At 45.6% G+C, this 14,145-nt stretch overlaps 1 protein-coding gene across 2 annotated transcripts in view; it reads left to right on the forward strand.

Moving 5' to 3' along the window:
• The window catches only part of necab2 (N-terminal EF-hand calcium binding protein 2), a 118,547-nt gene that overhangs the window by 51,811 nt on the left and 52,591 nt on the right, over positions 1-14,145 (forward strand). For both annotated transcript variants that reach the window (XM_027285236.1, XM_027285237.1), the window contains exons 6-7: positions 12,156-12,292; positions 12,710-12,834. In XM_027285236.1, coding sequence (XP_027141037.1) covers positions 12,156-12,292; positions 12,710-12,834 — 262 coding nt within the window. The remainder of the gene's footprint in view (positions 1-12,155; positions 12,293-12,709; positions 12,835-14,145) is intronic.

The following is a 14,145-nucleotide window of genomic DNA, read 5'->3' on the forward strand; positions in this document are numbered from 1 at the left end:
CTCGAGGCAGAACTGGCCCGCAAAATGGTAAACTCAATTAGTACAAGCTCATGCGACGATGAAGCAGGCAGGCTCAGTACAGAACCAGGTATGCAGTCGGCAAACAAAAAAAAATAAATCTCCAAGACTCCATAGAAGTCCAAAAACACTGCAAGACTTTTCACTACAACAAAAAAAGTACGAAACCTATTTTACAGTTCATTTTCAGACTACAGGCCAAGAATGGAATATTTCACGTTTTTTGCTGCGCGAGTCTGCAACTGCGCTGAATGTCTTTACAGTCTTCGTTACAACAGACACAAAAAAAGAGCATGCAGCATCTAGTCCAAAGTCAAAAGGCGGGACGGGTTCAGACACCATTTGCAGTAAACCACACACTGGAACCAATATGAGGGAGAGCGTAAAACCAAGATGATAACCACGGGCTGGACAGACGAAAACTGGCAGGATTAAAGTTACGAAAGGAATAGGAAGAGGAGGGAGAGCTACAAATAAACAGGAAACGCTGAAAGAACAAGAAAGAAGCGATGACGAGGTTTAAACAAGGAGACATAATACATTTCCTGTGCACTTCACAAGGTTGAATGAAATGCCTCACTACAATCATTCCTTATAATGAGACCATGTGCAGCCGGCTTATTGTCAACGCTAGCCACAAACTGTGATGTCTCTCATTAGGAAGAGTTTGTTACATCAGAGTCTGATGCTTGCTGACGCCTCTTCAGTGTTTTCTGGTGGATGTAGATGTTTTTATTTTGTTTGGAAGAGCCACAGAATTAAACTAATATGAACATTCACGATGCAACGGGAGCGGCAGAAAATAAAAGGTCGAAATAAATCTTTGCTTTTAGTGCAGACTCTTCATTAAACTAAGGCGCTCTGCTGCTTCCACCACAGAAGCTTTCTAATCATAAAAAACTTGTGTTGTTTTACTCGGCTGAAGAAGCTTTATATTATCTCCGATGATCTCAAGGCTGCAGATATCAGAGTAGATTTTTTACTGGTCCGTGTGCAGCTTTGGTTCATCACGGTGCACACGCGGTGTCTCGTTACTGTGACTGGTTTGTCAATATACAGCTCACTGAGTTAGAGGCGCGCTGTTTCTCACCTTCCCGCTCGTATCGTCTCCGTTAACACTTGTATCTGGGTCACATCTGCTGCGAGTCGTTGAAGGACAGCTACAGAAAATAACTCTGATTTTATTCGGTGCCCAAGGACGTTAATCAATAATTAGCAATAAACAAGAAGGTAAAAAGTGGCCATCTTGTGTTGTTTGACATCAGTGTGAACTATTGTCCAAATTCCTGGTGGCTGGAGTCTGAGACAGTAACATGCATCTACAGTGTGGTGTTGAGCCTCTGGCTCCGTCCAAGGTGTCATCCAAATCTAAAAGACAATGCAAGTTCTTACAGTACTATTTCAAGATACAGCCAATAAAATCACTCTGCCATCCACCTATCTAATGTCAGTTTCAACACTACATCAATGCTAAAGAAAACGGTGTTTATAGTAACCACACAATCAGACAACTGACAAGGAGTTTTCCTTTTCTTTGTGTTTATATTTGCACAATAAAAAGTCACAGCGACCTTTTAGAGACATGGGATCACTGTCAAGGTGAGAACAAAGAGTCAGCACCCGCCATTGCAACACCCCAGTCACCGTCAGAAGTGTGTGTGCACAACATCCCAGAGAAAACAGCGAGAAACACTCTGCTCACTTTACTGCATCATAAATCCCACACAATCTGTTCAGGGCAACCACTCCGTAAACCTAATTGGTGCTTTATGTTAAGATGGAGTACTAAACCAGGTCAACCCGGCTCACCTGGCCTCGGTGCTCCATGTTTTCATTTATACGTCATGTGACCTTTTGGTCACATGTGCGGCGTGAAGGCCACATGTGAACACATTAAAACACAGAACATCAGCCTCTGCTCTTGTGATCACTGAATCATCAATGGCTTTGACAACAACTCTATAGTTTGTGCATTTGTCCCACAGCGCTCAGTCACTGAAACAAGGGACAGTGCAGAAGATCTTGTGGAATCTCTAGAAAGCGTTTGTATCCTGAGCTTCGAGTTCCTGTTTCGAACTCCCAGCTTGGCTGAGTTTGTACGTCTCCCTGTATTGCGCGGGTTCTCTTCAGTGTCTCCGGCCACCCAAGATGCAGGTTACCTCGTTAATGGTGACACTAAATGCCTCATTCTCTTTGTGGTCCCTCCAGCAGTTCTGGGTCTTCCCCGGGACTCTCGCCAGGGTCCACATCTGTTACCAGCCAGCAGGGGTCGATCGTGATGTTTTGGCTTTGATCCTCTTTTACTAAGTGCTAGTAAATCATCCAGTTTTAAAAATATGTGGCCTTTGCACGGCGTGCTGTGAACTTCAGTGGGGTATCCATGGAACGACGAGTGGTGCTCACTGAGGAAAATATGAACTAAATTACTTCATTAATCATGGTCCTATGAAATGAAGGTGCTTAATGTAAAAGATATGTCTTTAACTGATCAGTAAAGACTGATGACTAAATCTATCCACTGAAGATCACGTGAATAAAATGAAAACAGACTAAAAACATCATAGATTTGTTGCTGAAGCTTGAGTGACTCCATCTAATTTTTCTTTCACTGGAGTTAGATTGGCACCTTTACAACTGATGCACTGCCTCTGCTGGATGAATGGTTCCAGCCCGAAGTCATTAGAACAAGTGGGCGCACTCTGTGAAGCACTAACGACTGTGTGATTAGTGCTTTAAAAAGGTTTACCGTTCCATTCCTCTCAGATCTCACACATCAAAACTACCCTCCACAATGCATCGAGATGTTGACGCTGATGGACCGCCTGAACACGTTAAGCCTCTGTCCTCAAGACCCTGTTTGTGTTTCTTAAGTCATTTTGGTGCTTGAGGAACCTTCTTTCCGTTTAAAGATCTGAATGCCTCTCAGTATTCTCCACATGGATGAAGCCACACCACTCCCAGCTGAACTGTGCTCCTCCCAGCCGGTCATGCTGCTTTACACTTATCAACACTCAGATAAGGTCAACATGCTACCCAACTCTCCGACTAGTTATTGTGACATCGTCCTGATGGACCCCCCAGTGAAACTTCTTCAGATGATCCCGAACGTGGCGGCTCGCTGCTCATGGAGCTCCTCTTCGGCCTGCAGCAGCCACGTTAAACTCAGATCTCTAATCGCTGACTGACAAGCCAGTCCTCTGGTTCTTGAACTGTACTCACACAGACCCGAATGTTTACCTCCTCCTGGCTCTGCCACCTGCTCACTCTCAGGACCCAGTCCAACTTTTCTGTCTGTGTTGTTCCCCGTTGGTGGAACGGATCCTACCAGTGTCCTCACAGATCAGGGGCTGTCCCTCTCCTACCTTCACGACCTCCTGAAGACCTCAGCTTCTGCAGAGAGGGTAACCTCCTCTACACACCTACCAACCAGCTGGACATGAGACATCTGTCCTCTACAGCTGGCACACTGCACAGACATCTTGTCCTCTACAGCTGGACATGCACACATATCTGTCCTCTACAGCTGGACATGACACATCTGTCCTCTCTACAGCTGGACATGACACGTCTGTCCTCTACACAACTGGGACAACATCTCCTCTACAGCTGGACATTTGACACATCTGTCCTCTACAGCTGGACATGACCACTCTGTCCCTTACAGCTGGACCATGACACATCTTGTCCTCTACAACTGGACATGAACATCTGTCCTCTACACTGGACATGACACATCTGTCCTCTACCTGGACATGACACATCTGTCCTCTACACTGGACATGACACATCTGTCCTCTACGCTGGACAGGAACATCTGTCTCTTACATGGGACAGTGACACATCTGTCCTCTACAGCTGGACATGACACATCTGTCCCTCTACAGCTGGACATGAGCACATCTGTCCTCTACAGCTGGACATGACAATCTGTCCCTCTACAGCTGGACATGACACATCTGTCCTCTACAGCTGGACATTGACACATCTGTCCTCTCCGCTGGACATGACACATCTGTCCCTACAGCTGGACATGGACACTTGTCCTTTAAGAACTGTTTATCTCACTGTACGCTTCATGTTTCTCGTCCTCTGTGGGTCACTTTGGAAAAAAGTGAATGTAATGAGTCTTTGGAAAACAAACTACTCGGACTGGAAACTTTTATTTTTCTGCAGTTACATTGATATCAGTCGAACCATCTGTTGGACACTTACCTGGACAAAAAGCAGGCACCGAACACACTTCATCTGACGTCTGTCAGCTCGTCGAGCTGCTTTTCTCCCTAAACCCAGATAAAACGTTCTCCTTTGATCGTCTCTTTTCTGTGAACTTTGTGTCATGACAAAGCGCTGCGATATCTCCGCGACTTTTGAAGTGTCAGCGAGCAATTTGTTCGGTGGTGCAAAGTGTCAGGGCGAGCGAGCGGGCGAGCGAGTGCTGCGGCGTTAACTACACGCTGGTGGAGGAAGAAAGAGAGAGAGAGAGACGAAGAGAGAGAGAGACGAGAGGGAGAAGCGAAGAGGGAGAGCAGAGAGAGAGAAGAAGAGAGAGGGCAAGAGAGGAGAGAGGGAGGGAGAGAAGGGAAGAGGAGAAGAGGGATAGAGACGAGAGACAATGACATGCAGAGAGAGAGAGAGGGATGGCAGAGAGATAAGAGAGAAAAGAGATCTGGAAAGGAAGACACTGAGAGAGATGAGGAAGGATAAAGCAGAGAGAGAGAGAGAGGAGCGAGAGAGACATGGTGAGGTGCGGGGAGAGACAAAGCGAGAGAGACGAGAGAGAGGGACAAGAAGGATGAGAGAACGACGGAGAGACGAGTCCTCCAACGCTTAGATTGCCATTGTTTCCTTGCCAATTGGATCTCCTGAACTTTGCTTTTTGAGCCTTTGGTTCCCGCGTTGACGTTCTTATCTTCCAGCACGATGATTTCCTTTTCCCGGAGTTTCTCTGACCATACACATTTCTCTTGCTACGGTTTAAGCTCACGCTGTCTACCTCACCTGCTCTATCAATGAAAGACCTACTTTCTGTCGAGCATCTGTCAACCGGTTCCTCGCGATCTTGAGACAACTCGTCGCATCTCATCTTACTTACTCTATTTCTTCACGATTATATCCCATCCGGACCCTTCCCCCCGTCCTCGTCCTCTCTATTCTCCATGATCTCTTATTTTTTCATATTCACCCACACTCATGTCTTTACTTCTCTCCGGCACTCTCTTTTTAGCTATCTCTATTTTCCCCGTTCGTCCCCCCCCCCTTTTCTTCCACTTTTTACTTCCGTTCTCCAGCCCACTAGTCCTTTTTTACCCTCCACTCCACCCACCTGTACACCACGGGACAGACCCAGCACCGTTCTGACTTCCACCTCCCCCAGTCCTCTTCGCCCAGCCGCTGATCGTCTCCCCCTTGTTCCCTTCCCATCTTCTTGTTCCTCCGACAGGCTGCTCTCCCCCTAGGTCTCTTCGCACAGACGGTATTTCAACCGCCCGTAGCTACTATACCCACGAGAAAGAAGAGCGGATGCGAGGCGGAGGTACGCTGAGGACAACGAAGGTCCTGGAAACTCCTCAGAGAGACACCAGCCGTAACCCACACCACACACACCTTATTAAAACAGCATACATAGCAGATTTGAAGTGTTAAGTGCTGACTGGCGGCAACAAACACACACACACAACACAAACACACACACACCCACACACACCACACACACACACAACAGGTTGACTTTAACACTTTCAGATATGAACCAACTTCTTGAGCTCTCACCCAGCTCATACTTGTTCCCTCGTCTTTTCATCTTCCTCGCCTCCTTTTCACGCACGCTGTTTATCTACGCCGCACGTCCGCTGCGAAGCTGCATCAGATGTGAGGCATTGCAATGGAGTGTGTGTGTGTGTGTGTGTGTGTGTGTGTGTGTGTGTGTGTTGTGTGTGTGGTGTGTGTGTGTTACATTGGTGAAAAACTGCTGAGTGGCAGTCACAGTTTGTTTCTGTCCCTCCCTCAGGTTTTGTGGCTCTGAGGCTAATCACACAGTGATGACGGTGGCCTCCACCTATCAGTCCAGGGAGGTGCTGCAATGTGTGTGTGTGTGTGTGTGTGTGTGTGTGTGTGTGTGTGTGTGTTCACCTGAAGCCGTGTTGATGGTCCTCACAGCCTCCCTGGCACTGACTCTGTTGTTAGGTGGATAGTCAGGGACGGTGTTTTCGTTGCGCCTCTCTGACATCCGTGGGCTCACCTTGCAGGTAGATGACTGAAAAAAAAAAAGCAGAGAGAAGACAGGATGTGAAAAGCAAAAACTGCAGTTCCTCTAACGTCCACCTGAGGTGGCTCCAGAAGTGAGTCAGTCTCCATAAGTCCCCATGTCCAATGTCCAACTTCACAGCAGAAATAAACATGTTTACAGCCTGGTACAAAAAACAGTTTTTGGTCTCTGTAGCTAATTTCCCCGTTCATGACAACTGTATGTTAGGCGTCGTCACAGGTGGGTGTGGTCACGGTTATTTGTTTGAGCAGGATTATTACTCTGAATCTCTGCCTGGAGTTTCTGATTTCACACATAACAGCCCGACCTCTCATTGGCTCACCCTGATTGGCTGTGCTGCTCGTCGATGGCGTCCACGGCACTCTCCACAGAGCTCAGGAGAGACTGGATCTGATTGGCTGATTCCTTCAGCAGGAAACGGGTACAAACTGCTCCACGTTGTTTCTCTCTCTGTATACCTGGGGAGACAAAAAGCTTTGCGTCACCAAAGTGTCCCTGAACGTCTGTGTGGAAGTTTAACACACCTCAGCACCGGGCGGCCCTCACACCTCTGAAGAGATTTTTCCAACATGGATCTCTCAGAGTTTTTCGGTGTTGAACCGAATCTAAGGTGGACAGGATAACAAGCACGATAGACGTCTGGTCAACGTGCTGTGCAGGAAGCAGCAAGGTGAGGACGGTGGTTAGTTTTGGCACAGAGCTGCAGAGGGACCTGGATAAACTCTCTGCACATGTTGAGCTAAGTTTGTAAAAGCCTTTTAATGTGAGCATGGAACCTGCTCTGGTCTTTATCGTACATCATCGAAACAAAACAGCATTACGCAGATCAATAAAGTCTTCAGCTGTCTAATCTGTCCTGCTCGGAACAATAGCATTGTCGCTTACACAACATTCAGCTCAAAGCGCATTGATTAGGTAATCAATTATTTTCAGACTATTTTAGATGCTGCAGACGCCTCAAGAGGAATCTGTGACTAAAAACACACTGACCCTCCCATCACAGCTGAGACTTTAAAGAGTCATTTCCAAAATCAAAACACAAGGCGAAATGCAGGGGGAGTTTTAATAAAGGGTAATACCGGTTATTGAATGTAATTCTTCAATGCACCAGAAGTGCTGCACATGTTTGGTTCTTCAGATGTTTCTGAATGTGCAATATGTAGGAATTTAATTAGTTAATCTGTATTTTAAATGCAACTGGGTATAGAACTCTTTTTTACACTCAGTTCCCAAAGAAACTCTAAAAAAAGGTTCTTAAATATAATAAAAGGTTTGTTGTCAAGAACCAGTTTTTGCAAACAAATTTGTAAACTTGGCTGCGTGGCCGGTAACCGGACTCAGCACATCGCGATGTTTCTTGAGGAACTGTCTTTGTCTCAAAGGACTTACGAATTTCAAATGGTTGACCAATGAACAGGTTCTCGTAAATATTTCAAAACTGATGATTTCAATAAACTATACCCTGTCACTCTGCTACTACCTGCGTGTCAGAATAACGCATGAAAACCTGACTATTCAAACGCCAGGCCATAATTGACTACATATGTTACTCCAGAGAGGGAGTCATTCGGTCATGTCGCTTTGCTGTCAGGAGTCACGTGCAGTGATTCAGGAAGACAATTAAGGTTCCTGTGCAGTCAGCCTTCTCTGCTGCACTCTAATCAAAGACAAACGCTCCCGCGAGACGCACAATCACGCACAGCCGTATTGACTTCCATTATCACAGTCAATGGCTTTTTACTCACAGACGTGTCCACGCACAAACATGCAACCATGCCGCACATACACATCCTCATTGGTTCGTCTGTGAACAGCCCCACTCCTGACACACACGAAATCACTATTATTCCAGATTTTAGGCCTGCGGTACCAGAGGCACTGAGACTCACTAATGACTCCAGCTGAGATTAAATTACCCAAGTGCGAAGAGTCTGAAATGATACATCGCAATTTTGCAGTTTCTTGGAGAGATTATGAGTGCCATTATGAGTCCATTAGAGTTTAGTCATAATAGAAAATGCTGCTGATTCTTGATACAGCACTGCATGTGATTAAACCCAACCATTCCGATTCCTTGCCAACTCCCACCAAGATGGACTTCCCAACCCTCAACATTGGACCCCTTGCCACTTAGACTCCTAAACCTAACCACTTACTTCGATCCCACTACTTCCCCGAAATGGATTGTCCTAATCCAAACCATCTGAACCCACTTGCCTAACCGTAATCTTCCTTCTTTACTAACCCCAAACACAACCCTTCCTATCCCACTTTACCTCTTCCATTCCAGAACCACCCATAGCACCTGATCCACCCCAATGTTCGACCTGGAACACACGCAAACCCCGACTCCTGTACTAAACAACCATGTTATTTGATGATCCGTCACGGGTGAGGGCATAGTTGGGTTTTTGTGTGTGTCTCGTCATTTCTGTTTATTTTATATTTACCTGCCCTCTCGTTCAGGTCCTTGCCTTCTCATGTGTCCCCGCCCTGACGTTTCCACCTGTTTCCCATTACTCTGTGTATATCTTCCTTTGTCCTGTGCCAAAGTGTTTCGTCCTGGATCGTTCACCTAAGCCTTTTCCTAGTTTTGCCATAGCCAAGCGTTTTGTTCCTTAGTCTAGTTTTTGTTTCCTTAGTCATAGCGGTTTTGTTTTCTTAGTCATAGCGGTTTTGCTCGTGAGTTTTTGTTTCCTCCTCGATTGACTGATTTTTTGTTGTAATTTTCTCAGTCTAGGTTTTGTTTCTTAGTGCTTAGTTATGTTGTTTTTTCAGCCTCCCTTGGAGAGATTTCAGTTAATGTTTTGCAGCTGTTGATTTTCCTCTTGTGATGATTTTGATTTTGATAGTTTTTTCATAACCAGTTAGAGTTTTTTCCTCCTTTGGAGTGATTTTGTTTCCTTAGTTTAAGGTCTGTTTTTCATCAGTGCCGTAGCATCACTCTGTCGAAGGGTTTTGTTATTTCAAATAAAATCAGCTCACTGACACCTCGCGTTGTGAGGTCCTGCTTTGAGTCCGGCCTGACAGATACAGCATTGAATGCTGATTACTGAAAAAGAACGTACATTTCACAGGAAAATTGATATATCAAATAATAATATATTGATTAGGATACAATATTAATTTAATTAAATTTTACGAAAGCGTCTGGCCCTGATAGTGTCTGCCGAGAAAGATTCTGGCCCTTGGACAAATGTAGTTGATGACCCCTGCTATGTGGCACCACCATGGTTAGGGTTAGTTAATATATCAGCATTCAATGCTGTATCTGTCAGGCCGGACTCAAAGCAGGACTCAGACGCAGAGGTGTCAGTGAGCTGATTTTATTTTGAAATAACAAAACCCTCTCGACAGAGTGATGCTACAGCAGGCTATGAAAAAACAGACCTAAACTAAGGAAAACAAAAATCACTCCAAAGGAGGAAAAAACTCTAACCTGGTTTATAAAGAAAGTTATCAAAACAACTAAACTAAGCACTAAGAAACAAAACCTAGACTAAGAAATTACAACAAAAAATCAGTCAATCGAGGAGGAAACAAAAACCCACGAGCAAAACCGCTATGACTAAGGAAACAAAAACGCTATGGCTATGGCAAAACTAGGAAAAAGCTTAGGTGAACGATCCGAGGACGAAACACTTTGGCACAGGACAAAGGAAGATATACACAGGGTAATGGGAAACAGGTGGAAACAGTCAGGGAGGGGACACATGAGGAAGGGCAAGTGACCTGAAACCAGAGGGCAGGTAAATATCAAAATAAAACAGGAAATGACGAGACACAAGAAAAACCCAACTTGACCTCACCACGGTGTGACAGTATCATCAAATAACATGGTTGATTAGTATCATGAGTCGAGGTTTGCGTTGTTCCAGGTCGGACATTGGGGTTGGATCCAGGTGCTATGGGTGGTTCTGGATTTGAAGAGGTAAATGTGGGATAGGAAGGGTTGTGTTTGGGGTTAGTAAAGAAGGGAGATTACGGTTAGGCAAGTGGTTCAGATGGTTTGGATTAGGACAATCCATTTCCGGGGTAGTAGTGGATCGAAGTAAGTGGTTAGGTTTAGGAGTCTAAGTGGCAAGGGGTCCAAATGTTGAGGGTTGGGATAGTCCATCTTGGTGGGAGTTGGGCAAGGAATCGGAATGGTTCGGGTTAATATATCAGCATTCAGTGCTGTATCAAGAATCTAGCAGCATTTTCTTATTTAATGACTAAACTCCCTTAATGGACTCATAATGCACTCATAATCTCTCCAAGAAAACTGCCAAAATTGCGATGTATCATTTCAGACTCTTATCGCACTTGGGTAATTTAATCTCAGCATGGGAGTCATTAGTGAGTCATCAGTGCCTCCTGGTACCGCAGGCCTAAAATCTGTAATAATAGTGATTTCTGTTGTGTTTCATGAGTGGAGGCTGTTCACAGACGAACCAATGAGGATGTGTATGTGCTTGCATGGTTGCATGTTTGTGCGTGGACATGTCTGTGAGTAAAAAGCCATTGACTGTGATAATGGAAGTCAATACGGCTTGTGCGTGATTGTGCGTCTCGCGGGAGCGTTTGTCTTTGATTAGAGTGCAGCAGAGAACGGCTGACTGCACAGGAACCTTAATTGTCTTCCTGAATCACTGCACTGTGACTCCTGACAGCAAAGCTGACATGACCGAATGACTCCGCTCTCTGGAGTACATATGTAGTCAATTATGGCCTGGCGTTTGATAGTCAGGTTTTCATGCGTTATTCTGACAGCATGATAGCATGTGACAGTTGGTATAGTTTATTGAAATCATCAATTTTGAAATATTAACGAGGAACCTGTTCATTGGTCAGCCATTTGAAATTCGTACGAGTCTTTGAGACAAAGACAGTTCCTCAAGAAATCCTGAGTCTGCCCGATGCTTGCTGCTTCATTTAACACTGAGGTTAACCGGCCACGCAGCCAAGTGTTACAAATTTGTTTTGCAAAAACTGGTTCGTGACAATTGCTCCGGGGAACCTTTTTATTTTTATTTTGTTTTAAGAACCTTTTTTTGAGGTTCTTTAGGGAACTGAGTGTAAAAAAGAGTTCTATACCCAATGTTGCATTTAAAATGACAGATTAATTCATTAAAATTCCTACATATTGCACATTCAGAAACATCTGAAGAACCAAACATGTGCAGCACTTCTGGTGCATTGAAGAATTACATTCAATAACCTTTATTGACCCTTTATTTAAAATACTCCACTCTGCATTTCGCTCTTGTGTTTTTGATTTTTGGAAATGACTCTTTAAAGTCTCAGCTGTGATTGGAGGGTCAGTGTGTTTTAGTCATCACATTTCCTCTTGAGGCCTCTGCAGCATCTAAAACTAGTCTATGAAAATAATTGATTACCTATAGATCAATACGCTTTGAGCTGAATGTTGTGTAAGCGACAATGCTATTGTTCCGAGCAGTGACAGATTAGACAGCTGAAGACTTTATTGATCTGCGTAATGCTGTTGTGTTTCGATGATGTACGTAAAGACACAGAGCAGGCTCCATGCTCACATTAAAAGGCTTTTACAAACTTTGAGCTCAAACGTGTGCAGAGAGTTTATCCAGGGTCCCTCTGCAGCTCTGTGCCCAACACTAAAGCCAGCCGTCCTCACCTTGCTGCTTCCTGCACAGCACGTTGATCCAGACGTCTATCTGTGCTTGTTATTCCAGCGTCCGTGCTCGCTGCCTGTTCACCTTTAGATTCTGTTCAAACACAGAAGAAACTCTGAGAGATTCATGTTAGAAAAATCTCTTCAGAGGTGTGAGGGCCGCCCGGTGCTGAGGTGTGTTAAACTTCCACACAGACGTTCAGGGACACTTTGGTGACGCACAGCTTTTTGTCTCCCCAGGTATACGAGAGAGGAACCAACGTGGAGCAGTTTGTGACCCGTTTCCTGCTGAAGGAATCAGCCAATCAGATCCAGTCTCTCCTGAGCTCTGTGGAGAGTGCCGTGGACGCCATCGACGAGCAGCACAGCCAATCAGGGTGAGCCAATGAGAGTGTCGGGCTGTTATGTGTGAAATCAGAAAACTCCAGGCAGAGATTCAAGCATTAATATCTCTGCTCAAACAAATAACCTGTGACCACGCCCACCTGTCAATCAAAGCGTCCACGCTCTTAACCCTGCATAACTTTAAGCCTTAATATAATGTGAACAGGTGAGTTGTATATAAATTCACCCTCAGTACAGTTGTCATGAACGGGGAAATTAGCTACAGAGACCAAAACTGTTTTTTGTACCAGGCTGTAAACATGTTTATTTCTGCTGTGAAGTTGGACATTTGGACATGGGGACTTATGGAGACTGACTCACTTCTGGAGCCAGCCTCAGGTGGACGTTAGAGGAACTGCAGTTTTTGCTTTTCATCATCCTGGTCTCTCCTCTCTGCTTTTTTTTTTCAGTCATCTACCTGCCAAGGTGAGCCCACGGATGTCAGAGAGGCGCAACGAAAACACCGTCCCTGACTATCCACCTAACAACAGAGTCAGTGCCAGGGAGGCTGTGAGGACCATCAACACTGCTTCAGGTGAACACACACACACACACACACACACACACACACACACACACACACACACACACACACACACACACACACACAATGCAGCACCTCCTCTGGACTGATAGTTGGAGGCCATCCGTCATGCACTTGTGTGATTAGCCTCATAGCCACAAAACCTGAGGAGGGGACAGAAATCAAACTGTGACTGCCACTCAGCAGTTTTTCATCCAATGTACACACACACACACACACACACACACACATACACACACACACACACACACACACACACACTCCATTGCAATGCCTCAATCAGTCTGATGCAGCTTTCCTGCAGCGGACAGTGCGGCGTAGATAAACAGGCGGAGTGAAAAGGAGGCGAGGAAGATGAAGACGAGGGAACAAGTGATGGAGGCTGAGGGAGGAGGTCAAGAAATTTGTTCATATCTCTGAAAGTGTTAAAGTCAAACCTGTGTGTGTGTGTGTGTGTGTGTGTGTGTGTGTGTTAGCCCAGTCAGCACTTAACACTTCAAATCTGCTATGTAGTGCTGTTTTATGAAGTGTGTGTGTGTGTGTGTGTGTGTGTGTGATGAGGCTGGTGAGTCTCTCTGAGGATGTTCAGGACCTTCGTTATCCTCCTCCTCTTCCTCGCTCCTCTTCTTTCTCTGTCTGTTAGTGCTAGGCCGGGTTAGAAAACTCTCTGTGGAAAGACCGGAGATCTCTGCTGAAGTGTCGATGCAGAGGACTGTCTGTTTGCACAGGGAACGTAAGAGCTCCACAATAAGGTGGAGGAGCTGATGGTGCTAACAGAGGGAGGAGACATGGACAGCTGAAGACAGACAGGAAAGTCTCCTCCTGCAGGTGACTGAGACACGAGTGAGGAACACATGGATGAAACTGAAGAGATTTGGGATGCAGCCTCTCTCTCTCTCTCTCTCTCTCTCTCTCTCCCTCTCTCTGTCTCTCTCTCCCTCTCTCTGTCTCTCTCTCCCTCTCTCTCTCTCTCTCTCTCCCTCTCTGTCTCCTCTCTCTCTCTCTCTCTCTCTCTTCCTCTCTCTCTCTCTCTCTCTCTCTCTGGCTCCTCATCCTCTCTGCTCTCTCTCTCTCTCTCTTTCTTCCTCCACCAGCGGGTAGTTAACGCCGCAGCACTGCTCGCCCGCATCGCTCGCCCTAACACTTGCACCACTCGAACAAATTGCTCGCTGAAGAAGCGACACTTCAAAGTCGCGGAGATATCGCGGCGCTTTGTCCATGACACAAAGTTCACAGAGGAAGAGACGATCAAAGGAAGAGCGCTTTATCTGAGGTTTGGGAGAAAAGCAATCTCGACGAGCT

The sequence above is a fragment of the Larimichthys crocea genome, chromosome XII (genome assembly GCF_000972845.2).
Source record: "Larimichthys crocea isolate SSNF chromosome XII, L_crocea_2.0, whole genome shotgun sequence".
NCBI lineage: Eukaryota > Metazoa > Chordata > Actinopteri > Sciaenidae > Larimichthys > Larimichthys crocea.